This window comes from Clupea harengus, chromosome 1 (assembly GCF_900700415.2).
Source record: "Clupea harengus chromosome 1, Ch_v2.0.2, whole genome shotgun sequence".
Classification (NCBI taxonomy): domain Eukaryota; kingdom Metazoa; phylum Chordata; class Actinopteri; order Clupeiformes; family Clupeidae; genus Clupea; species Clupea harengus.
In genome coordinates, this window is record NC_045152.1 from 6527243 (window position 1) to 6554806 (window position 27564).

The following is a 27564-nucleotide window of genomic DNA, read 5'->3' on the forward strand; positions in this document are numbered from 1 at the left end:
ACATGGCAACCATATGTCCTGTTTCTGCTTAGCTTGGCACAGAGGTGAACATGGTCCCCTCTTGAGAAAATTCTTGTGATTTCCCAGGTAACGTGGACACACTCAGCCTCGGAGTGTCCCAGGGGATAGGCAGTGCACTGGGTAATGGGAGGAAGTATTACAGTGGGGTGATTCTCCTGTTTTTGAAAGCTAAGAGCTGGATTGTTTTGGTTCTTTTGAGCATTCGGTATTGCAATAGCACTGGTTTACTTAAAGAAGTAGTGATTTAGCATGTTGTGGCAAGACTGCTGAAATTGTGATTGGACAAATGCTTATAAAGTATGAACAGAATAATCTGTAAACCCCCCCCCCCCCCCATTCCACTCTGCATACTGTCCTTTAATTAATGTCCTTTAATTAATGTCCTTTAATTTAACAAAACCCATAACAATCCCCATTTCTGAACTAACCCTATACTCATACCAATGTGTACAAACACTTATGCATCCCCTGCAAGGTGCACTTTTGTTCTAGAATAAGATGAAAAATATACCCAGTATATGTGTATGTACAGTGTACCGCACAGCACATGGTCCTGGACAGTCTTTAGTGAGCATTCGTCACTGCATATTCTCATGAGGAGCTTACAGTAAGTCTCCGTGCCAACGTGCAGTGCAAGGTAGCCATGTGGTATCTTTATCTTGAATGCCTCCTTAAATGTTTTGTAAATGTTGTGGGTGGGTGGAATACTCTGTTAATGTCGCTTTAGCCTATGGGAGTCAGAGTGGTGGATATTCCAGTGTGTAGGCTAAGGACTGACCAGCTAGCAGCTAACTCTGAAGTAGATCTCCATCCCGGAGTACGCCGCTGCCATCTAGGTGTGCCTGTCTCTTAATGTCTAATAAATAAGAAGAATCTGTATTGTATAGAGATTTGTGATTTACTTGTTAACAGATTAATAAAGATGAAGAACAGCATTGCTATGTTTGTTAACACTGTTATGTGAACTTAAAAAAAATCAATTATTGATGTAATTATTTGATAGTTCCAATTATTGTCGTCTAAGAACGTCTGTATGTTCTCTTAAAAAGGAATAAATCTTTATGAAATTTGGAATAATTCGACTTGAATTTTGGTTTATTTTTGTGACGATGTTTGAACTGTCTGGTCAAACCATACCAATGAAACTGACATGGACTAAAAAGAGTACACGAAAACACACAAAGCAAGCTTTTTAAAGATGCTATATTATCACACTTCACTAATGCAATTATTATACATTTCAGGCATTACTTGTAAATATTTCTTCCATCCTTGAAAAATAATTCAAAACAAGTCCACTGCTATATCAATCTAAAGCTGGATCTGTGTGCTAGATCTGAGTTTAAGGCTTTTGCGGTTTCAGTCAATATCTCAAGAACACCTCATTCCCACAATACAACCTGGGCAACCTCTTTGGAAACCGAAATCACACATCACGAAGCACCCATCACAACGTCAGAGCTGACAAGCAAGCTTGTTTCAGTAACATTACAAATGTAATAGTGATGACAATGTTGATGCTAAACAAGGGAGGACACATGTCAAAAGACAAAAGCTTTTTTTTTTTTGCATTTTGCATTTTGTCAAGGTAATATACTTACATCTGAAACATAACACCACCACCTATCTTTGAACCAATCCTTTGTGTTCCCTTTTCTATGGGGTCAAAATAAACAATACAACAATAACAACAGAAAATCATCCCCAAACCACTCTGATTTCCAATCCTGGACCACTTCAACACAGCATGGCAGTTCAAGTATGCTTCCTCCCCTCCACCACCAGAGGGCGTCCTCATTTGTCCACCACGGTTCCAGACCAGGTCTCGTGCTTGGTGCCGGGAGCCAGGTGCGTGATGGTCACTTCTACGGCCTGGACCTTATCGAGTTTGGGGGGGATGCAGCATATCTTGTAGCTGACCTCATCTCCCTCCCCTGGGACGTACTCGCCCTCGATGCTGGGGGAAGAGAGGAGGGTGCAAGACGGTTAATCTTCACTCTTACAAGGGAATTGGAGAGTTCTTCCCACCACCATTTTAAAAAAACAACAACATGGTAGACAGAATGCGACTGCAATAGTGAAATATAATAAGACTAAACCCGAGGCCATCCTCGCACCTTGGCTAAACTCAAATACAATGGAATCAGAAAGGCACTGAAAATACTGGGAAACTATTTCCTCACTTTTATATGAGTGTGAAATGTAGTGCCCTTGTTCTATCCAGTACAGCAAATTATAACGAAAACAAATCCAAAACAGACATTGAGAGCAAAATAACCAATTCACATAATCCCCATCTCTTAATGAATGATGTCACTTCTGGTGTGCTTCTCTCTCTGCTATAGGGGCCTTCTGATCCCCATCACATAGAGCATCAGGACATGCACTCACTCACATCTGTAATCAACTGCATTCACTGGGAGAGATAAGCAGCTCCCGCCCACACACACACACACACACACACACACACACACACACACACACACACTTTACCCATTCCGACCCACTGACTCAAAGACTCATGACTGTGCTGAAGGATCCACTTCAACAAAGCCATTCCTCTTCAGCCACACACACATTCAGACACACACACATTCAGCATCTCCCACATCCAAACCTGTGCAGCCCTCGTTAAGGGAGCACGCACTCCTCCTTGTAAGAGCCTCCAACATTAACAATCAATTCCTGACGAGAAGCCATTCAAAGATTAGACCACACGACCCCCGTTCACCCGGCATGCCCAGAATCTTCATTAGTAGACAGCGTGGGTCACGTCACTTTAACACGCCGCCATCTTATCCACCCACTCAACCCAAGGCCCGGTGCCTTCATGTCACAAACATGAGTCTAAATCCCCTGCATGTCCTCAGAGCACAGCTGGTCATCTCACTTCCTGAGCTCATCGGCACCTACGCACGGATGTGTTTGTGATTGCCGTGACGCCAAGTGACCATCGCAGTTGCTGGAGGAATGACTCCAATGTGAGGCTTGATTACTTGATTGATTTCTTGTTCGAGTACCAACAAAATGTCATTGGGCCACAAATATGATTACTGATTACTGTGATCCAGGCACAGTAGCTGTTGCTGGGCATGGAAGTGACTGTGGTGCAGTCATTTGTTATATCCAGTCATTTTCATAGTCAGTCTCAACTTATTGCTTTTAGGCCATAAAGACAGAAGTCTTACAAGTCTTACATTGGCCCCTCCTTCAAGGTTCTCATAGTAAGGTCTACATTTGAAATATACTAGTACTGAAATTGCACATAGTTCACGATTGGAGACTGGTTCTACTGAGAATATTAAACACAGCATGAATTAAAGCAATGAAACTGCAAGCCAGAAATGGAGGTTTAATTCCCTGGGGTGCATTAAAGGGAAAATCCCAAAGTTTCCCTTTAAGCTTCTCACACGCCCGCCCTGTCGCTAACGTAACTTCTTACGTAAGCCTAAGGTTCCTTTGAGCCTTTCACCCAAAACTTTTTTTGGCACCCATCCCCTCTCCATCCCGCTTACTCAGAGATGTGCACAAAGATGTCAGAGCCTCCGTCAGCTGGCGTGATGAAGCCATGGCCTTTGGATCGTGAGAAGCACTTGCAGACTCCGCTGAACATGGGTCCCTCAGCAGCACGGGCTTGGCTGTAATGAGGAAGAAAGAGAGGAGGAGGAGGAGGAGGAGAAGGAGGAGGACACAGAGGAGAAGAGGAGAGGCCAGGCCTGGTGTTAGAATGTGGGATGCTCGTGTGAGGATGCACTTGTTGACCGGGCTGGCGTTTCAGATCAGTGATCACTGGGTAAACAGTGAGCCTTGGCCAAGCTGAGATAATGGTGGCTGGGAATGCGGAGTCTTCACAAACAAAGAGCCTCACTCAGAGGAACAGTCCAGAGAAAACAGCCTTTGAACAATGCAGACTAAACAGTGGGGAAGTGGAGTGTGTGTGTGTGTGTGTGTGTGTGTGTGTGTGTGTGTGTGTGTGTGTGTGTGTGTGTGTGTGTGTTTGTTGAGGGGGAGGGGAGGTATTATGTCGATCCTCAAAGTGTGAACTCTAATCAAGTGTGGGCTATGTATGCAGCGTGTATGTGGTCGAGTGTGTGTGCCAAAGTTCATCGGGAGTGTAGACAATTGGAGTTTTTCACAGTGATTTGTTTGTTCTAGTGCTAATGTGCAAATAGCTGTGTTGTATACCTTTATACTGTGATGGATATTTTCTTTATCAGATCATACCTTCCATTTTTAAAATAATAATCCTTTGAGAGTGTGTTTGGGCATGAGGTAGGCCCATTACCAGTTGACAATAATATGACCCTGTCCCCATGTGTCTCTCCTTTGGGAGGAGTGGAGACAGGAAAGACTCCATTAGGGCAGAATAGTAAATATCATAGCTGTTATATTGATTTTGGCCCTCAGGTTCAAGGTTGAAAACAGACCTCGTGAAGAGAGGGATGGTTGTTTCATAGTACTGAGAGAGACAGAGAGAGTGAGTGAGAGTGAGAGTGTGTGTAGCACTATCTAGCATCGTTGAAAACAAAATGGAGATGAAACTATGCCTGGAAATCACTAGTGGTAGTAGCATACATACTGTACATACAGACAAACGGAAGCTCAGAACGAGAAACAGGGAGAAGAGGTTGTGCAAGGGGTAGAGGGAGAGAGAGGGAGAGAGACGGGGAGTGGGAGGGGGAGAGAGAGAGAGAGAGAGAGAGGGAGAGAGACGGGGAGTAGGAGGGAGAGAGAGCGAGCGAAAGAGAGAAAGAAGGAGGAAGAGCACTCACGCGGAGCAGGTGCGGGTGCGGCGTGTGGGCACTGGACTGGGGACCAGGAAGCCCCTCATGGGGGAGGTGGAACGGTCTCTATGGCGACACGGGGGCAGGCGCAGGGAGCTGGGGGACACCGGAGAGTTGGGGGAGCGCGCGTCCAGGGGAGGAGTGGTGGAGCGCGCCCCCCGAGATGTGGCGTCTGTGGACATGACGTCCTCCTTTTAGACACGAGCAGCCACTGGACCCTGGGGAGACAGAGATGAAACAAACCCAAATCACCTCTCCGTTCATCCCAAAAGTGCATTATGCAGCTGCCCCTTATTACTGTATTCAAATGTCAATGTCATGGACAGCCACTAGAACTAGAAAAACATGTTCTGCTTTGCTTTGTTTGATTTGCTTTCCATCATATTTTTTCATAATGTTGCTTTTATGGGTTATACAATACAAAATAAATGTGCTTTTGATGGAGACCTGGTTTACACAAACATCTTATCCTATGAAAGTTTAGTTTTGAAAGTAGTGTTTAATATTGCAAGGGATATGAGGCATTTTGAATTTTACATTTTGTGATTTGTATGAAGGTGAAAATGTGAAAATGTATTACTGCAAAAAATAAAAACCCTTACTAATCATGGCACTCTGAGATTCTTTTGAATGAAGAGTGCGTTACTTAAAATGCATTATTATTATTAATTATTACTATAGATCATATTACTGGCTACTTGGATTTACAGAGACGAAGAGACAGCAGCGCCCCTCTAAGTCATTCTAGGCATTCACAATGTCACAGGCAAAGTCAAACAATGGCACTTGGAATATGTCCTCCGAACCAGCAAAGGATTGCTGACACTGCTAATGGCTTACTGGCAATGTGGCAATTACTTTGGCATGCATCAGACACATGGGCTAGTCTTGGCAACACTTGGCCCGACTTGAGACGATAACTTGTGTCAGCATGTGTGTTTGGTTTGAACTAGCAATGGGAGAAAAGTGCATTGAGAATTGAATTTATTCTTTGAGAAATGTGATCTTCTCAGTAGACTGTAACAGCTACAGCCCAACCTCCTCAGGGAGCTGTGGATGTCTGATGATGTTTCACATCAACCCTGGGTCTGGGGACACTTCTTGCTGTGACACAAAGAAGCCATGTCCAGTGCAGTTCTATGGCAAATGAAGTGGCTTATCAGTCAGACACACACACACACACACACACACACAGAGAGAGAGAGAAAAGCCATGTCCAGTGCAGTTCTACGGCAAATTAAGTGGCTTATCAGTCAGACACACACACAGAGAAAAGCCATGTCCAGTGCAGTTCTATGGCAAATTAAGTGGCTAATCAGTCACACACACACACACACACACACACACACACACACACACACACACACACACACACACACACACACACACACACAAAAATCACATTTCCCATAAGTATGGAGTGCAAATTACGTGGCTCACTGGCGTCAAATGTTTTACGTGGCTCATTGGCCTCACTTTCAACCAATGATCTGGCAGTAGAGAGCAGATGACGTTTTCATGTACGAGTTTGTCTGGTTGAAACACCCCCTCCATGAGGATTCCATGTGACCTCATCAACCACTGCCTGCACCCTACAGCAGGCGAGGCGTCCCACTGCCTGCACCCTACACACACACACACACAAACACACCACTGCCTGCCCCCTACAGCAGGCGAGGCGTCCCACCCACACACACACACAACTGCCTGCACCCTACAGCAGGCGAGGCGTCCCTGTGAAGGTGCCAATGTAGAACTCCCATTTCCTCCTGTAATGCAATCTCTCCATGTTGATCCTGCTGGCGATAATCAGCCACTGTTAACGCTCACTGGCTGGCGATAATCAGCCACTGTTAACGCTCACTGGCATATCTCATTTCCTGGAAGAACCCTTACTTACTCGCTGACGCTGACACACACACACACACACACACACACACACACACACACACACACACACACACACACACACACACACACACACACACACACACACACACACACACACACACACACACACACACACACACACACACACACACACACACACACACACACACACAGACACCAGTGCGTTGGTCCAGTTCCAGCTGCAGGCATGAAGTGAAGAGCAACTCTGCACAATGTTGTTTGTGTTCTGGGGTGAGTGGGAGATGTAAACATTAAAGAAGGTCTCGGGACCATTGGCCTGGGAGGAAGGGTCACAACCTGGAGGTAATGACATCAGGAGGAGACTATGCATATATTTGTTTGGTTCCTCTCCATCTCAGAAATGTCGTTCAGGTTCAGATGAACACACACACAAGCACACGCACACACAGAGAGAAAACTCAAGACAGAAAAAAAACCACAATACTGTATACAATGACTGAACCAGCAGAGCTCAAACCACTGATATCTACTGTTCTTGACTGAAAGAGCTCTTTCATTTTAAAGTGCGTGTCAGTCCTGTTTGAAGCACTGCAGTCTGACAAAGAACTGATTCCATTCTTGTTGTCGTTTCCTGTTTTTCTTTGGACATCAAACAACAACACACTGAGAACATGTACTGCGGCACATGACTTTCTTTGGAACACTCGTGGCTCGCCTGTGTCATGACAACAACATTCCAGAGTCTTCCCCCCGGACAAGCACTGCCCCTTCTCCCACCTTCAATGCTGTTACATCACTGACTCCAATTATAGTGTTGTGGTGTCCTAGCAGGAAAAAAAGAGCTCCAATCCCGGCATCACAAGCTGTGTTGAGACCAGCAGGCCTTTCAGAAAGCCTACTCCAGTTACACTGGCTCCCTCATTGTGTCTCCAGTTAGAATGCAAGGATGGGCTTCACTGGGCTCTACATTTAGGCCCCCCAGCCTATTCTGTTGGCTCGTATATCCCAAAGGAAATCCTTTAATTGAGAACTTTGAAAAGCGCTATATAAATGTGATGTATTATTATTATTATTATTATTATTATTGTGATAGCCATAGGGGCATAATTATATTTTATATATATTCTGATAATAATCATTTTGTTTTCAAATGTTGTTTAAAAAAGAGTAACGGATGATAAATACATTTTTATTTGTCTAATAATAACAACTACTTACTAACCAAGAGTGAGGTCATGCCGGGAAATATCAAACTGAGGCTTTAACGTATCGACCGAGCGATAGCGAGTTCATGGGCAGAACATTCTGTAACTAGGCCAGACTAGAAAAACATATATAGAAAACATATAGATGTAGGTGAAATTGGTACCAGCCTCACATGGGAGTACCAGACTATGTAGATGTAGTGTCCTCCACGGTGGTCAAACTAAAGATAATCCACAAATCAGTCTCATTAAATATATCAGTCTCATAAAATATATTAAACTATCAGTTTGGAACTCTGATTAATAAGTAAATGCATAACTACAACCAAAGTTACCTTATTAATAGCAAGGTTGAAGGTCATTAGAATTCTGAATAGAAGAGGTGGGCAACGTTCATTCTTGTGTAACATTAAATAAACCAGCGTATATAATCAAAGTATTTATTTACACAATGATAAGAAATAACACACAATATGTAATCTAGCTAAATGTAACTACCTAATGAATTGAAGGAGTGTGGGGATGTGTAAGAGAGAGGGAGTGTGTGTGTGAGAGAGCTTGTGGGCTCGAGATTGCGCTGTTAGGAGCGCGCCAGAAGGAATGTGCGTGTGTTCCTTTGTCCGATCACGGCAGTTCCGCGTGCATGTGTGTGCACGTTCGTGAACATACATGTGATGGGGACAAGGACGAGCCTATGTGCAGCGCGAAGTTCGACTATTCCCTTTGCGTGTGTGGCTATGTGAAGGCCCATGTGTTATCGTGTGTGGTTACGGTGCCATGTTAGAAGAGGGAAATGGTTAGTGATGCATGCAAGACCCTGTGTGTCTGATATGCAATTCTAACGATAACCCTTAGATGGTGTGGCGAAGCATGAAAATATATAACAGTTACGTTCGGTAAACAAAACAGATGAAACACATCAACAATGACATATGTAAAAACAGTCTTAAGCTTAGCCAGGTTGTGAGTAAGCTACGATAGCTAAATGCCCAGTTAATATCAAATTTACCAGTCTTTTGGATAAAAGAGTCGTGTTGGCGAATCCGATGTTGAAACGGCAGAGAAGAGATGAAGATGTCCGTAGATGGAGAAAGTTTTCCTTGCTGTGGTGTCTTTGGTTCACTGCAGTTTAGTTTGGAGGATTTGATCGCTCGGAACGTTGCAGTTTGCCTTGTGTTGTCGTGCTTTGTCCCGTTGCAGGGTTAGCTAGCAGGTCTCTTGTACTTCGTCTACGTTAGCGGTCTGTGTTTGCCTAACGAAAGATCTGAGACAAACGTGAGAGCTTGTCTGTTCTCTTCCGTTGTGAGCATAGAGATCCAGGGGGGACGTGTCCCCCTGTACCAAGGGCGTAACCACACATTCTTTGGGGGGCTCGTGTTTTCAGTCACGTGACTACAATAGGTAGCTGGCTGGCAAAAAGAAAAGCGACAAACAGTGGACAACTTCGAGCAGTGCCGCATACTCAACTACGATCGCCATCAACCACAGACCATACCACTATAGCCAGACAGAGATATTTAGAAAAAGAAAAAAAATGTAGGAACTTGTGATCCAACATTTCTATTTCTTTAACCTCGACGAAGTCCCTGCCTGAGCTCCAGTGTGTAGCTCCGTCCCTCTAGTTTTTTTTATTGGCTAAGTGGTCCTTGGTCTGAAAAAGTTTGAGAAACACTGGTATAACAGCACCTAACATGATCAAATGCGTGTAGGTAATATGTTGTTAAATATGTTTTAACTTAAATAAATTACCTATACAAGTAGTTATGTCTCGTTGTATTAATTTGTCCTGTTATTGATGTGCCTAATGCGCAAACAGATATTCGAATATGTTCGAATATATTAGTTTTTTTAAATGGAATATTCGAACGTCATTTTTGAGCAATTTTGACAGCCCTAGTCTACACCCTTGGAGGTGGACGAACGAGACGGTGCTCCAGGCGATGCCGCAGGTGAGAGAGGTGTATGCCTGGCAACGCCAGTGGAGAGAGAGGTCACATCTGGGAAGACGTGGCTATTGTCCAAGTTCAGGGGGCATGGTTAAAGTTGCATCAGGTTACATTTTACAGTGGGCTGAAGTCTTACGTAGGTCCCGGATGAAACTATACGCAAGTTACTGATTGAAATCAAACACAATGGACGGATTATTATCTATGTACCTACATAGACACCTTACAAAATGAACTAAATAATCCGAATGGCAGCATTCCTGGTATTGATATGCTCCCATGACTCACAACAACTGACCTACCTGGACTCATTCACTGGCAGAACAGAATCATGGGTTCCAGTCGGAGCACCACATACAATCCTGACCATGGCGACAAACCTGAGCAATAAGGTCTCTCTTCAGCAGAATTGTGATCAATGAATGAATACCATGGGAGGAGATTTCCATGAGCGTGGCAAGACAGACCGCATGCATGAATGGCAAACAGAGGGCACCCACATGCTTCTACCGGAGAAACAAACGGTCATCTTGCCCGGACAACTCATTTCAGTTACATGCAGCAGGAAAGAACTAAATCTAAAATAAGGTATGGGTGTATGGGTGTGGGTGTGTGAGTGTGTAACAAGCAACGCTTAAAAGGAGAATGAACAGTAGGAAGGGAAAGGGCTGTTCTACCTAACTCCTAAAGGAATTTCAAACGGACATGCCTTCTGATATAAACAGGTGATTAAGGAACTGCAGGGACCAAATATTTGGCGGTTATTGCCAAAACACTATCGTGCCTGCGATTACCATCAACAACCACCTCGTCCAGATAAAGAGAGCCGATGGAACGTTGAACAGGACAGAATGCAACGCTACTCAGCTTCCTTCAGGTAGGTTGGAGCTAGCCTGAGCAGTGGGCGAGACCAGCAGGCGGCTTCTTCTGAAAGGTGACCAGGCCTCTTTAGGTAGGTCAGCCGGGGCATTGGTGGAATTTTCCACCTCCGCAGCCTCTAACCACAGAGTGCTGGTAAAAACTGAAGCGAGCACACACAGACACAGACACACACACACACACACACACACACACACACACACACAGAGACACACAGACACGTGCCCACACGAGCAGAGCTGCCAGCCAGGCCGATTCTCGCCTTGCGCACAATGGGATGCTGCAACACAATGCCAGCCACTCCAATGTGTGCAAAGAGGCTTTGTGCCGCACAGGAGGTCAATGGTGGTACATGCAATGGCTGGCTCGCACTCACCAATACAGATTTCACTGGAACACATTCAGGCCATAAAAATGAGCAATGCGAGCAATGTCAAAGAAAACAGGACATCAAAGGGGACGTGAACATTCGATATCTGCTGTTGATGCGCACAGAGATATACAAACATGAAAATATGACTCTGAACTATGACTATGAAAAAGGCTCTAAAATTAGACCTCCAGCACCAGCCCAAAGACAGGAAACTTGTTTACCACCCTTCCTGTTTGTGTGTCGTAGAAACAATGTCCTGAATGAAACCCGACCCCATCACATGATGTGTCCCACTCACACACCATCGATAACAATTCTATTTCCTCCAGGCAGAAGAGACTATCAGGGGAATGGCTGTCTCCTTTATAGATGTGCATCAGCACTGATACAGGGCAGCGCTCCCCAGCTACGCATCAGTGTTATATCTGTCTATCGGGCCACCATAGCCTTGCCCTCGGGATTTTAGCTAGTGAGATCTGTTAAAGCACCTTTAACATCATATACACCGGTTAAAATAGTGTAAAGACTGGAAAGGCTAAGGAATTAACTTGAATCAAGGGCATGTTTCTCCTGTCATAACAAGGTTACAGTGAGAAACAAGGTTTCTGTGAGAATCGGGTTATTCTGAGAACCTGTTTTCTGTTAGAATCAGGTTATAGTAAGAACCAGGTTACATTGAGAAACAAGGTTTCTGTGAGAATCGGGTTATTCTGAGAACCAGGTTTCTGTGAGAAACAAGGTTTCTGTGAGAATCGGGTTATTCTGAGAACCAGGTTTCTGTGAGAAACAAGGTTTTTGTGAGAATTGGGTTATTCTGAGAACCAGGTTTCTGTGAGAACCAGCTTACAGTGAGAAAACAAGGTTTCTGCGCGAATCGGGTTATTCTGAGAACCAGGCTACCGTGAGAATCCAGGTTTGTAAAAAAAAACAAAAAAAACAGGGAAGATGAAAAAGGGAAGTGAAGTTCCTGCCAACCCTCTCCTGTTTTATGCTCCAACTGCCAGCATTACTGCTCAAACTCCTACCAACCCTCTCCTGTTTTATGCTCCAACTGCCTGCATTACTGCTCGCACTCCAGAGCTGGAGGGTAAGGGGAGGGGGTGGTGGTGGTACTGCTGCAAAGAGGATAATAAAGCAATTACAGGCTATTGCAGTGTTAACAAGAGGGGCACTCCCATAGGCTGTGGGTGCACAGATCATCTCTTCAGGCTCTTTTGTTTGAGCTCAAGGACTGTTCCTTGGAAACTGGTGCCCCTCAGGAGAGTCCATCTACGATGCATGCAAATGTGTTGTGTCGTGCCTGATGAAATGTGTTGTGTTGTGAATGATGAAATGGGTTGTGTTGTGAATGAGTGAGTTCGTGATAGAGGAGAGTAATTCCATAAGTGTACACATTGCTGACAGGCAGTGACCACTGGACCAGATGCGTCCAGAAGTCCTGGACTTCTACAGCCACAAACCAATATGACAACACCAACTAGACAACGCAGCTATGACAACCGTGCGACTATAGTTTGCTGCAGATGTAGATGAACTGGTCAAATACTCGTTTTTCACACCAACAGGCACTCCGTCGTTGAAAATGAATAAGTGGAAGGGACACCATGTCACTGGTTAAGAGCACACAGCAACAGAAATAAGGAACGGAGACTGTTCTGGCTCCAAACGACCAAGTCTGTCTGATGTCACATTTGCACTAGGATGCAGAGTTGAATCGATGCAAATTAGGGGGTTACTTTGATAAGGTGAGCAAGCAAGCAGACTCCTACCCTCCTCCAGCGGGTGTTCCAATAGAAGGGCTTTATTCAGGAAATTGGGCCAATCTAATAGGGAGGGCAACAGCTTGAAGGCTTTGACATTTCCAAACAGGCGCCTTCCGCGGAAACAGACGCACACCGTTCAGAATGCGCGACGACCGAAGCTGCTCGTCAAACTTGCCGAGACATCTTAGTCAAGCTAGCCGTCAACGTTTTTTTTTTTTTTAACAAGGGGACTACAGGAACAACATGAATGCAGTCTTTGTTCCCTCAGAGGGTCAGGAGGCCTCTGAGGCAGAGAGGAAAGTTGGCCCTTTCTGCAGAACTAGCTTTCAGGTCAAACACATGTGTGTCTGACTCCACTTTTCCATGAACTGCTCTAAACAGTAGTCTCCATGTTTTTTTCATTTCGGAGAAGTGAACAGCATGATCCAGTTTGTGTTGAAGGTAGGCTCCCCACCAGGTCCTGGTTTTCCATTAAATGTTCTTGTTTTTTTATTGCGTCCTCAAAAAGACTTCTTTATTCATTCATTTAGGCAACTTATTTACTGTAATTTTGTGTCCAGACTTTGGAGAAAAAAAATCTAAACTGAAAGTTAGGCACACTAGGACCTACTGTGTGTTGTGACCCTGGACCCCTTTAAGACCTGAAAAAAAGATAACCTGATCCTAGTTATAATGCCGTACCTCTTCTACACTATTTGTGTATTATATAACTAGGAGTACCTTACCAATGAAACCACTTCACACACTTGAGGTAAAGGACTCCTCCTTTTGAAGGTTGCTGACAGTGGATGTGGCACACCATGCGAACATGAACAGGTGCCATCACACACCTGTGCTACAGGTCTTAACAGGACACCATGCAAACATGTACAGGTGCCATCACAGACCTGCCCTACAGGTCTTAACAGGACATTAAAACAGAACTAAATGATGTATCCCTGACGTGTAATACATTATGTGATTAACGATAAGAGGATTTATTGCAGCTTATATGAAAGACTAGCATCACGCAAACACACACACAAACACACACACACACACACACACACACACACACACACACACACACAGTCACACACACTTCCTGCTGCTGGCTGAATCTGTGGTGCAGCGAGGGAACAGCACTATGTGAATAGCAGCAAACACAGAACCCGCACAGGTGGTGGATAGGAAGTCCAGGTCACATGCCAGACATATTCTCACGAGGTTACACAAGCCACAAGACATAAAAACAAAAGCTAACTTTCCCATCGCTTACAGGGAGTGTGCAGCGAGGTAGAGACAAAAGGCCACGGCAAGAACAAAAGGCCCAGGGTAAGTGAATCCTGTTCAGTCATCACCACGCGGAAACACCCAATCAAAAGGGCACTGGAAATTTCCTCTTAACCACACACACACACACCAGAACTTGTAAGAGAAATAATAATCGAACACTGTAGGAGTTTAAGCCGTATAACAATTGCACTGGTTCAAATAGCATAATCAAGAACATTCTGTATTGACCAAAAAACCTGAACAGGGCTTGCAAACAACTTAAACTGTAAAATCCAGTGTTGATTTTGTAGTATTGGGAAACTATATATCAGATATCTGATTCGGCATGAAATGGAAGGCAGTTTTCTGTCACAATTTACCGTCTGTCTCTGAAAGAACACCAAGTGAGTGTGCACGCTTACCAAAGCAGCCTGAGTGAAGGCAGGGCATTAATATTGCTAGGCTCCCTGCTGCACCCAATGCAAAGCACAGCGCCTTGAAGCCATCCTGACCTCCAGCTACTCCCTGTATGTGGGCCACGGTGTAGCCTTGATGTGTCCCTCACGAACTTCTATTAGCATAGCGCTAATCTTGCTTGAATAGGAGAATGATGTCTTTGATAGCCTTATCTTTTACCCTATCAGATGAGATTGTTCAGGTTTAGATGCTCAGCTTAACCCTTACAAAATAAAGAGAACATTACTAATCTAAAAGCACCAGAGATGAAAGCTCTCTCCCCATAATAAAAGTTATTTGAATATTCCTCCAATGTGACATTTATTGTTTGTCCAGTATGTTAGGTTTGAACAGCCTAAAGTGAATATGCGGGGTAAGGAACAAAAGGCCGCTCCTGAATAAGAGCCTTCAGCTTTTTCCTATGCTGATATCAATGCATATGGGTATTAGCTGGGTGAATACTAACTTTGAGTCAAAGAAAAAGGTGCACATTCTCCCTGGCTGTTTTAACAAAAGGTCTGACTCACCACTCCAGCACTGCACTCGAAGACACAGTACGCCAAGGCTGATATGAATAGAGGGCACATATTTTGCACTCACACAGGTGCTTTCAGTGTGCAACAGTGTGCCCTGATATTAACATTTCAAATGGTTCCTTGTAATATTCACTCTTTCAGAAGCTCTAGCCTTAGAACAATGGCCCTGTCTTGTCATGTCTGCTTATTGTTCTAGGTGTTCTTACACACACACACCCCCAATTCCCTAACAGGCATTTTTGGTTTGGTGCGGATAGGGGTGAACAGATGTGCAATTAACAACCTCTGCCTTTTGTTGCCACACATTAGCTAACACGCGCTAACACGCTCTGTTCAGATGGCTCGGTGTGATTCCAGAACATTTCAAGCATTACTGTCCACTCACATGATACTACTGATACTACTGATAACAAATAAAGATTTCATACTACCTGCATCTTTTGAAATTTAGACGATCTGTCTAGCTTAGAATTGGCTAAATTATACAGCTAATGACTCACAGGTAAAGTGTCTGTAGGATGAACCAGCGTGGGTAGAAATGAAACAGTAAACACGAGGACAACCACAGACAAGAATGAAGAATCTGAATCTGAATAGCTTTTGCCTGAAGTGCTGAATAGACTTAAGTGCCAGCAACTGTTATGCAAGCAATAATGCATTCAAGGGTTGTGATACATGGCACACAGTACATGCCATGGCATGACTATCCCAGGCTACCCACTTAAAGCAGTGTTCACAGCCAGACCAATATGTATTCATGAGAACGGTGCCTTGTGCTTTATTGTTTAAATAATCCTTATATTAAACAATCATTACATCATCACAACTGCTGAACTGCTTGCTGCTTTTGCCCCAAAACAGAAAAAATAATTGACAAAAGATAAAATGCAGTGAGTCTTGATTTTTTTTTTGTGACATTACGAAATAGTCTGATGGCCATCTCACACTGTATCAAAGGTGACTGGCACAGTGTCAGGCCTGTTGCTACTCCAACAAGCAGCACTCTCTCCGATTCAGACACTACTGTTCAGGTCTCCACTGGTATCTGGCATGAGACCAACAGTCCTGATAGGGGAATATTGTGCATCGCCACAACCCCCGGGCAACATGTTTTATGTGAGCCAGTTACAGTTAAAGATCTAGTAGGGGGTAGGTTTCTATCTGTACAAAAGAAAAATGCTCCAATGTACAGAACGCTAATGGGGAGTCGGGGGGAGTCCCAATGTTACCGAACATCCTGAGCTTATTGACTTGTTGCTTCAGGTGGTTTTTTTTCCTTTCCCTGTTTTGTTTTGTTCCTTTTACATTTTACAGGACCATAAAAATGAAATCAAATGCATTAATACGCAGGCTGAAACAAGTCAACACTGAAAAAAGTTAAGACTAACACTGTAATTCTATTACCTCTCCGGGATTAGACATCATGAGTCTAGATGTGCTTTCATTTTTAAGAACCAAAACTATACACCGCATCTTTCAGTCATCTTTCAGTCAATTCAGCGAATATTTGATTCCAGTAACTGCAGTGTGTCTGCAAACTGCATTGTTACTTGCCAAGGGAACTATACAAAGGTAAAAGACACCTACAGTTATCAGTGCTTGTTCGCAATTTCCAAAGCTTTTCTTATCTGTGTTGCTATTCAGGGTAAGTGTAGGGGGCTGGTAAGGCCCAGACTATCTACAGCCACCCAATGAGAGGTCTTGTCTTCCTATAGCAGAGCTGAGTAACGCTTACGATGTAACCTGACACCTCATTTTCAAAGAGCCCGGGGAATTCCATTCCCTCAGTAATTTTCACATTGTATTGGGAAAAAGGGACAAGGGGATTCTGTGCAGTTCTTTTAGTTATGTGAGGACACAGCTCTGGCTAGATGTTAGACTGGCGATGACGTAGCCCAAAGCATTTAGGGTAATTTGTTTCTCTGTTGTTTGCCCTCAACTTTATGCGACAAGGTAAATTGTTCTCCCTGCTGTAACAGTCATGGTACAAGTCTCTATGTCACTCACACCGACCTCTCACCCCCACAAAATCAGAACAATTGCCACCAGATCTGCCTTCCTGTTCCACCAAGATAACAGCTCAAAAACAATACTGATGAGCGCGAAAACCCTCTCACTGAAGAATATTGACTTGCTCATGGGGATGAAGACAACTCAATTCTCAATCCAGGAAAACACAACACTGTTATGAAGGTAGGCTTAAGGGGGACATTTAGAAATGAGTAAGCATGGCAAAACACACACATTAACACTAATACGGTGTACCCTACAGTCAACTGCTTTCTTGTCACTACAACACTCCATGATACGTGATGCCTGGCCTACAGCGCTATAAACCTGTTCTACTGCAATGTGGCAAAGCTTTCAAGACACTTGAAATGTTTATTCTAGTATCACGTTTCAACTAAAAAAGGCTACAGGAGTTCTTAAACGAACAGCGAGGGAGTTGGGAATATGATGGATCCCAACTTCGAAATGGGGCATTGCACTCTAAAATGAAGCATTATTTTAATACCTTTTAATGTGTATATGTACTTTCAAAACAGAAAAGCTCCACTTAACTCGACAGGGCAAAATATGTATCACTGCTGACTAGAACAGATACAATCTATAGGGGTCTTCGAAAAACACCACACCTTCACGCAGGTCCAGGCAAAACGAACATGGCTGTGGCCACTGAAAATTAGCCTAATGTTATCTCGACAGACGACTGTGATTTTACATCCAAAGTCTCTGAAGGCTGTTTAAAAAAGAAAAATGTAATGGGAACGGGGTTCAGTCTGAAGTCCTCTGTTGCTTTTCGTCCAATTAGACAAATCAATGTTCACGTAGGGAGGCACAAGTTGTACATCTGTATACTATAATTCACTTCTGCGGACAACATTATGGTAACCGACGTCTTTTGTTCCATGTAGGCTAATTGCTTACTTTCACTTTGAAAAGCGATACTACGGATTTAATGACTCTCGCTTCAAGCATCACTCACCTTGCAAACTTCTGTGAGAAAGAGTTGTCAAATGTAACAACTGGTTCCGTAACTGGTTCTCTTCGTTCAGCGGGTGTAAATCTGTATTCTGAATACGCACTGAATTATTAATTAGGCTTGGCCGAAATATTTACGGTTTGGTTTTCAGCACTGATAAACCAAAAGGTGCTTGCCTCGAACCTGAGCTCATCCCAATGGGTGTGTTTATCTTCATCTAAGCATGACATCATGACGGGTATATTACCGTAAACTCCCGAATAAGAGGAAAATGAGATCCCAATTTGGTGAGGGGATTATGTAATCGATGGGTTTAGTGTAACAAATGAAAATAAGCGGTTTCTACATCAATCAGTAGCATAAATGTAAAAAAGTAACATAGGTATATAACCTACAGACTAAAAGGCTCCAAATATGATCAACTCTAATTCTAGATGTTCATTTTGAGAATCATACAGCCTGATACTGATGAAAGATTAAAAGCAAACACTTTACGTTAACCACAAACAGTTATTTGCGTGATGATTTTATTTTCTCATCTGTAACCCCATAGGTTGTTGAAACATTTCATAAAAATGCATAAGTTCAAAGGATAGGTTATGAAAATGTGGATGGGAGCTATCATTTGCAGGCTATTGGTTACATAAATTCTTAAGTGTTTGTACCGTAGGCTATATGGGATATTTTTAATGAGGCTAAGATTAAACAGACCAATTCAAGTCATTTCCAAAAACACTGCAAAACAACAGAGGAAGTTATGTGATCTGTGCCATTTTCTGTGAGAGGACCTGAAATATTTTGAGAGAACTGACGAGGGCGCCATTTTACACCGCTAATACCAAGAACCTGGGCTTACTAACGTTACTGTCATATCTCGATTTGAATTTACAATTACCGTAAGAAACAAAAGGACGGTATGTTTCAACTGCAATTATTCCCATATGTTTAACTCTTTACAAAAGGCGCCCATATAAGGACAATAATGTGAAGTGGCCATTGACCACTGGAAACAAATTCAAAAGAACAAACTCACACAAGTGCGTTCATAAATATAAATCACATATAAATTATAAAGTCGCTGACAAATGGACATAGTACATGTATTTACATGACACACACAGAAGTGCACTATGTGTGTGGTCAGATGTTCCAGACATACATTTCAACTGACCTTGAATAAAAGAACAAAACAAATGTTCATAAAATCTAATTATAAATTTTAACAGAGTAATACATTTAATTTCCCGTATGGCCCTGCTTTACCCCGACTGCTCCAATAACTTCCTTCACATTTCTCTAGTACATTCTCCGGTCTTCCATTTTAAAATAACTAAGATAAATCTTTACTCTTTCTTACTTACTTTTTCTTTTTCTCTCTCTCTCTCTCTCTCCTATACTAGATATGGTAATCTAACTGTAGTAAACATGATTTTGAACATCAGAATGAAACAGTTAGCATGATGAAGTAGATCATAGGGGTTGGGTAAGGCATAGTATTTACTGAGACTCCAAACCCAACACTGAGCCTTCCTTCAGAAATACCACTACAATCATTGTTCCTGTATGGGCCATATGAAAATCCATCTCAGATCCCAATTTGCATATTGACAAATCAGATTAAGTTATTTTTAAAACATATGTATATGTACAAACTCTGTATGTGTCAAGAGGTCGGGCTACTGGTAAAACTACTGAACACTGAGTGAAGCCAGCTTGACACATGCACAAAAGTGACTGAATATTAAGGTGGTCTTCTTTAGGGTAGTAACTATACCATCTTGGTCTTAAAACTAATCTGGTCAGGCACACATAAAAATCTCTCTCCATATACATACATATATATATATTAAAAAAAATCTGGGTGAACCAAAGACTGGGTTTCTACATAGCAGCAAATTACAGGCATGAAGTAGACAAGGAGTCCACATTAAGGAATAGCCAACTACTAACAATATTAGGTTAAATATAAATATATATTATACAGTTATGGTACATCTTGTAAGACTGCATGAGGCCAAACCAAGAGGTCTGTTTCACATCATTTCACTTTCGGGTGGATGCCCTTGGGTGTTAAGACAGCCTCCAGTGAAGCAATGGATTCTGCATCTGTCAAGAGAATGTGACACAAGCAAAAGTCTGAGAGAAGCAAGAATATTCCAAAGACAACAGTGCAAATATGGCATTCAGCATATTTACGTTTAAATGACACTGCTGTTGTAGGATGTCTGCAGGTCTGCTCAACATGAATTGCAATTTTAACTACAATATAGACTAAATTGAATTAAATAAACACTTAAAGCGAAGTTATTAAATAAGTATGTTCAAGTCTTATCCCGGTGATCCAAACATATCCAGTTTTCCCGTTAGTGTTTTTAAAGGCTTTTGCACTAAATTGCCCAAGCAAGAGCAACATACAGCACAACAATATTCGAATCAGAGGCGGCACTAATCCGGGGGGGGTAGGGATGCCCAGTGCTTTCAACACCACTCTTCAACGAACGCTTCAGCAGCATCTAAGGCATGCCAAGGTGTTAGTACTGACTGGATTGGATGGGAGAGGAGACACCCGACAGCCGCTGAGCCTCGCTTACCTGACGGGGCACAAAACCCAGGGCTTTCCCTCACATGGTTCTGCTGTACTCAATGCCACTCTTGGAGGAAATACCAGACCAGGGAAGAAAGCTGCGAAGAAGACTCTGCGCTTGGCGGTATATTCTCTGGGGAATGGAACACGGACTCAAGCTAGCCAGAGCAGAGCCTATATGCTGAATATAGTCAGTGGAGACATGGGTCAAGGATAGTAGCAAATTACAATTAAAGTACAAAACAGATATGAACACAATTTCTGCAATTAAGGCCATGGTAATAGTACAAATTAATATTTCTTGTATTAATTTATTCTATGTATTACCTGTATTTGTTTATTCTATTTAGTTTATGATTTAATTAAAAACATATGAACTGTAAACTAACTTAATAAACACAAATGTAATGCATAATGTAAGTCTCTATCAAGGCCAGGGGAGGAAAAAAATTAAAATAAGTTGCTCCATTTGTGCAAAAACATTGTCTAATGACTCATCGGAGAAGATCAAACTAATGACAGTGAAACAGGCCTATAAACGCCATTAAAAATGTATGCAATCCAGCTACGCTGCTGTTGCTTGATGTACTGGTGGATGATAGAATTTCCCCTTGCCGTAATGGAACAGATCGTGTTGCGGTGACTGAAAGGATATAAGATCGTCCACGGTGGATGTCCGCCGTTGATGTAGAGAACGTACGTGAAACCATCCTTCAGGACTCCCCGTATGGAATAATAGTAGGGTAAGTAATGGTGCTGTTTAAAGTCTCTGTTCTCATAGAAGTGAATGGCAGTGTTGTTGGTAGTGAGAACATGCAAGTAGATCGCCTTGCAGTGGTCCTGCGCCGTGGTGGAGATGTGCTCCTTCAGACTGTCCAGCAGAAGTGACCCTGAAAGACCACAGGTCACAGGCACAGGGTGACCTCTTCTGACTGGCAACATTCAAAAGGCACTTTTGCCAGCATGTGAGAATACTATTCCTTTTAGTTACTAATCAATTAAACAAAGCAAAACTAAATATACATAGGTATTTACAGGGTACTACAGTCCAGCTCACCTATTCCATGTTTTCGGAAATCCTTTACCACCCCCAGGCTCAGGATGTACGCAACCTGAGTGTCGACAGGAAAACTAGAGGCCAGAATGTCTCCATCCTGTAAGGGAGGAATTAACATGGGCTCAGTGGCAGAGACAGCAGCCTGCATACCAAAAACTGACACTATGATAACAGTCACAAACGTTGGTACTACTTAGGTCTTAAGTCTAATGAAGATGGTAAGACAAAAACAAAACAAAAAAAATAATTAATAATTACTATTTATTAGACCAGATTAATCCAGACTGCGGAGCTCGGTAGGTAATGCACTCAGTCTGACTTGTTCTGTACATCTGCAGTGTTCTCTCGTACACATCAGCTTAATCAATCTTTCTTCAGGTTGGTCTTTGGTCTGAATAAATACTGATACAGAAGATCCAGCACATAGGCTACACATAAATACATGGTTTTACATTAAGGTCTTAAACATCTTCACATTAAGTTACACTCCAGTTTCTCATGGTCAGTGGAAGCAGTCACAGCAAGGTCTCGTTGCAGAAAATACACACAGCTGAACCATCTAGGCTACATGCCAAAGAAGTGCTAATGCAAGAAGACTTCTCTCCCCTTGCACTGAGAAAGTCAGTCAAGGTCTTACAGCATGCAGTGAATGATCTAATTAATGGCACTCTATAAAAAGAAGCAGCGTATGCTAAAGCATTCCATTTAAGATGCCGCAATTGCAGGAATCATCTTAAGGGAGAGACGCTACAGTACAAACAGCTGGCATGGCATAACTCCCTTCTGGCTCAAAGACGTGCCATTTCCAGGTCAACCACAGCGCAGTCAAGAGCACTGGCTGCTTTTCAGCAGAGCTCTAAACAATCTAGTACAGCTTTTAAGGATGCTACTAGAATGCTTTGGGAATCTGACTGAAACTGTCATGGTATCTGATGGGTGAAATATGTTGTGCTGCGAAGACCATACCTCCTTGTGTACTTTTGTTCTGCCTTTAATTTCTGCCACTATCATTCCCACAATGCCACCTCTATAAGTGGCAGCTAGGGAGAAGAACTTCTTGTTTGAGGTGATGTCGTGATACCATGAGTCTGGGTACCTGTGAGAGAGAAAAGGAGAAGGAAAAACAGGTAACGGGTATTAGAAGAGACCACTTGATGCATTTGTGATGCGTCAATCAATGGCTGGTTGGAAACGCAATGGGACACAGCAGTACTCACTCAATGGGGAACCAATCACTACAAAGCACTTTAACACTATCTATGTCATCTTGGCAAAGAAGGCGGAGCTTGATTTCGCTAAGCGCAGAGGGGGGCACCACGTCAGTCATTCACACCTGCAGCAATGATGGGGCAAAAGACCAATAGTAACACATTAGAAAATAATAATGTGATTAGATTAGTATGATCATTTTTGTCATTTGAATATCTGCATAAGACCTTATTCATACAGCACTGGACAGCTATGCTGAAATAAATCAGACTTTCAGATGTACGTGAAGCACACATTTAGATTTAATTGTCATGAGTATTACATAGTCCCTTCTTGATGAGCAGCGATATCAAACCTTGAGATCCATCTACAACTTATATGGCGACTATTAACAAGATCAACTTGATTTGAGTCATCTTATGCTATTACAATTGCACTGATTCTACAGTGCCTCTGCCTGCAAGTGTCCACACAAGTCATCATTCAGGACAGGCTGACTCAGTTTTTAAAAACTATACAACCTGAAATGATAGCTACACTACAAAGCTTCACATATCACATGTATGCCACATCTGACAACACTAATTTATGACAGTACAGTATGTACTCTAACATGTATCATGTGTGATCTGAATTTGGCTAACGAAGCTATTGCGGGTGAACCTGCTGAGCTAAAGAGGTAGCTAGCTAGAAGATAGATAGATGGATACTTTATTAATCCCGAAGGAAACTAGAAAGACTAGTTACTCTGTTAATTTGATTCCCAATACGGTTTACGTTTTTTTACATGCAATCAATATCATAATAATATAAACTACAAAAATGTTCTTTTAGGACCAACTGTCATGGATTAGCAATGAAATGCATACATTAGAACTGACGTTCTGATAACCAAGCAGGCTAGCTAGCCATCACGTAAACAACGTCAGTTAGGAACTCATTGGCTAGTTTGGACACTACCCTTGGCTAGTTCACACAACAATAAATTGTATCCTTCTATAACAATTACCACCTGTTGACAGATCAACCATTTACAGCTTGGCGTGAAAAATAAAAGATGACAAAAGACGGCCCTTAGTGCCAGAATGGCTTGCAGGTGGCTGACATGCAAACTAACCTGAGATCGTAGCTAGCAGCTAACTCTAGCAAAATAATCTACCTAGCATACCTGCCTTGTTTCAGCGCTCCAGCTAGATGAACACAGACGGATATTTCCCTTAACGCTTAACGCGTTCACTGCAGTGGTCGCATTTTGATGATATTAAAACTTATTTTAAGTTTCAAGTATTGCCTTTGATCTCTAGGATGCATTTGTTAGCTAAAACAACTTGAAGCCGTCTTTCTTCCGGTGTGATCACGTACCGGAAGTTAACCTCGTTCTGAAAGTGCATTAGTGCGGAAGGCTGCCTGAGAGTGTTCTAGTTTGTAGTTTTTTTATTCTATGGGCTGATGTAGACTATGTAGCAATTGTTCTGTTTGCTCAGTAAAATCTTACAGAATGCAAGGTAACTGCTGGATCTAATTTGATGTAAACTGAAGTGAATATATATTTTATATAAACACTATATTAACTTTACCATAAAATATTCTAAATTAGGAACAAAAGCCTATGGTAAATGTGTAAGAATAAGCTATTAATATAAACCACTAACAATGCAATGTAGTGTACAGCAGGAGGCCAACATTTCAAAATAAGTGGGCCCACCTCTGGCTCTGAGGTAGTTATTAGCTAACTGGGAAAATATATTATTAGAAAGCACAGGGAGAAAACATTTAATTGTAAACACCTTTAGCCTTCAAGTATCAAGGGCATAACAGGCTGATACGTCTATAAAACAGTACTCAAATCAGAATGCAGTGGCTGAGATGGAAAATTACTTAGAGATAGGCCTATCTATAAAAAAGCCACAAGGTTCAATTTTAGTGTGACTGACAGCTGTGTTTATACGAGACACCTGTAATGTTCTCATGGTCAAAAATAGCAACGGTGAGCATAGCGTAGATTAGGACAACACATGGTATTTGTGTGAGACAAAGCATTATATGATTTTTCTCTATATGACCTTTTCTATCTAAATGTCACAGCCGAAGGCATTGTCAAACAAATCCCCTGCATTTGAGATTTCCAAGCCAGTTGTTACATCTCTAATACATCTGAACTCAACTTGTGAGGTCATTGAACTTTTACCTTTTACGCTGTGTTTAACCACCTGGCTGCATGACTGCAGGTAACTGCTGCAATGTTGCTGTTTTCACACGCCGTTTGTAAATACAGCCTTCTCACAACTGATGTACAACTCCTCTGTTAGAGACCTCAGATGCACGATTACCTCAGTATATAAAGAGGTCTTAACGGCTGAGCTGTGGCTTTATCCTGACATCTTCACAGGGCTTTACACAAAAGAGGTAGCTTCATGATTTCAGCATTTTTATATGAGCCAAAACATTTCATTTAATGAATGAATATAATATAAAAATAATACATTAAATAATTTATGTATTTAAAGAAAATTATCCAATAGCTTTTCTCCTTAATATTTATATATGGGTGAATAAGCAGTTCATGTATTAGTTGTAGATTCTCTTTTGTGTCCTAATACTACCCTTGATAAGACGATAATATATATATGAGGTTAATTACCGTATACATATTTATTCTCCCACCTTGTTACCTGAAATATGTGTTGTTTGCAGTCAGCTGGGATGAAGGTTGCTGTTGCTGTTGCAGTTGTGCTTATCCTGGCTCTTGCTGAGCTGGGTAGCTCCTTGTTAATTGGTGCGTTCAACATCAAGTCATTTGGGGACAAAAAAGCATCCAATGCGACTCTGATGGACATCATCAGTACTGTGAGTCACAAAGAAAAGTCTGTTGTTTTTAGGACCTTCGCTAACATTTAGAGGTATAGTATAGTCATGACGTCAGAGATAACTAACTAGTCTATATCTATCCAGCATGGCAGAATGCTTATACTGTATATATTTACATTGACTCCTTAAAATTTTTATGTCACTTTATACATAATTTTATAGATTGTGCATCGCTACGATGTCATCCTGATACAAGAGGTGAGAGACAGTGACCTGTCTGCAACCAAACAATTAATGCAGCATGTAAACAAGTAAGAAACCAGAAACAATGAAAACTAAATTGACAAAAGTCATGAAATATCACTCACCACTGGCACTGTTCTTCTCTTTAGGGGGTCCTCTCCTTATGTGTACCAGCATATTGTCAGTGAGCCTTTGGGTCGAAGCACTTACAGAGAGAGATACCTCTTCCTCTACAGGTGCATTTTTGTCAGTTGGTAGACTTCTTTTCGAGAATATGCATTTCTGTTCAAGTGTCAGTAAATGGTACTTAGTATTTTATTTGTTCAGGGAACAGACTGTGTCTGTGGCCAAAAACTTCACGTATGATGATGGATGTGAGCCATGTGGAACAGACACTTTTAACAGAGAGCCTTTTGTTGTGATGTTTTCATCCAATTCAGGTGGAGTATAGCATAAAAGTGCCTGGTATATCCATGGTTTTACTGTCAAGCAGTGTGCTATATCTCATGTTAAAATGTTTTACAACGTAATGACAACTGAGTGAAATGTAAATTACTTTATCTCCCCTCCCCTTTAGTTGTGCAAAACTTCGTCCTCATTCCTCAGCATACGTCTCCCGATTATGCAGTGACGGAAACAGATGCACTGCATGATGTTGCCGTGTACACCAGGAGCCACTGGAAGACTAATGTGCGGGAACTACACAACACACTGCTGCACTAACTGCTATGACACACATTGGGAAATTTATGTTTGTGAGGAATGGAACTGAATGTCTGTACTTTGAGTAATTTTTTATTCTTTCAAAAATGCTTTTGTAACATAGTTGCTTACCACGAGCTTCACAAGTTAATAATAATAATCTTTTCCACTGGCATATTCTTAGGACATTCTGTTACTTGGAGACTTCAATACTGGCTGTAGCTACGTTGTTGGTCCAGAGTGGCAGGAGATAAGGCTGTACACCGATAAGAGTTACCACTGGTTGATTCCCCATGATGCAGACACAACTGTCTCCCACACCAACTGTCCATATGATCGGTAAGAATTAGTAGATACCCTTTCAGCCCTCATTTAATGGGCAACCCCCCCATGAGCCGATAGGCACTGTTCTGCTAGCAACATGCTAAGGCACCTGGTTTATTGCTGTTATAGGATTGTGGCCACCACTGAAATGATGCGAGGTGTTGTTCCTAAGTCTGCTAAGGTCTTTGACTTCATGTCTGTTCTTGGACTCAGCCACAGCCTAGTAAGTGCATAAACATTACTCTTGTGTGTCTTAGCAACAGTATATTTTAAAGGACAAACAGCACAAGCATATCACTGTGTTTTCTCTTCTCTAAGGCTTTGGCAGTTAGTGACCACTTCCCTGTTGAGGTGGAGCTCTACTGAGTCAAGCGCTGAATATTCACATTAAAAACATTTGACGAGATAACGGGTCCAGAAAATTGTTATTCCGATATTGTCTCATGAAATTACAAGGCACTGTTATATTACAAAGAGGATGTGTATTGTGCAAACCGCTGTGTGCAGGCAGGTCGTTGCTTCCTCATGCTTTCTCAAGCGATTCAACATTTACAAAATACAGGCA

The 27564-nt window shown here is 42.3% G+C and overlaps 3 protein-coding genes across 5 annotated transcripts; 1 reads left to right on the forward strand and 2 right to left on the reverse strand.

The window, feature by feature from the left end:
* Nucleotides 1–1206: 1206 nt before the first annotated feature.
* carhsp1 (calcium regulated heat stable protein 1) lies at nt 1207–18485 on the reverse strand. The gene is made up of 4 exons (XM_012827225.3): nt 18076–18485; nt 4794–5023; nt 3537–3659; nt 1207–1978 (listed from the first exon to the last, which is right to left on the reverse strand). The coding sequence occupies exons 2-4, from the start codon at nt 4985–4987 to the stop codon at nt 1816–1818; spliced, it is 480 nt and encodes a 159-aa protein (XP_012682679.2). The 5' UTR covers nt 4988–5023; nt 18076–18485; the 3' UTR covers nt 1207–1815.
* Nucleotides 18486–18582: 97 nt separating this feature from the next.
* Nucleotides 18583–25731, reverse strand: nat15 (N-acetyltransferase 15 (GCN5-related, putative)). 3 transcript variants are annotated; one of them, XM_042703570.1, is made up of 7 exons: nt 25595–25731; nt 22931–23046; nt 22680–22809; nt 21714–21810; nt 21312–21546; nt 20664–20850; nt 18583–20178 (listed from the first exon to the last, which is right to left on the reverse strand). In XM_042703570.1, the coding sequence occupies exons 2-6, from the start codon at nt 23038–23040 to the stop codon at nt 20694–20696; spliced, it is 729 nt and encodes a 242-aa protein (XP_042559504.1). In that variant the 5' UTR covers nt 23041–23046; nt 25595–25731; the 3' UTR covers nt 18583–20178; nt 20664–20693. The 3 variants fall into 3 exon arrangements, with proteins under 3 accessions (XP_042559504.1, XP_012682677.1, XP_031421700.1); XM_012827223.3 differs by lacking the exon at nt 25595–25731 and adding an exon at nt 24091–24313; XM_031565840.2 differs by lacking the exon at nt 25595–25731 and adding an exon at nt 24095–24311.
* On the forward strand, nt 25602–27405 carry LOC105899892 (deoxyribonuclease-1-like). The gene is made up of 8 exons (XM_012827114.3): nt 25602–25769; nt 25953–26041; nt 26123–26209; nt 26301–26413; nt 26551–26663; nt 26860–27014; nt 27129–27222; nt 27318–27405. Exons 1-8 carry the CDS (start codon nt 25602–25604, stop codon nt 27363–27365), a joined length of 867 nt encoding a protein of 288 aa, XP_012682568.3. The 3' UTR covers nt 27366–27405.
* Nucleotides 27406–27564: the final 159 nt, after the last annotated feature.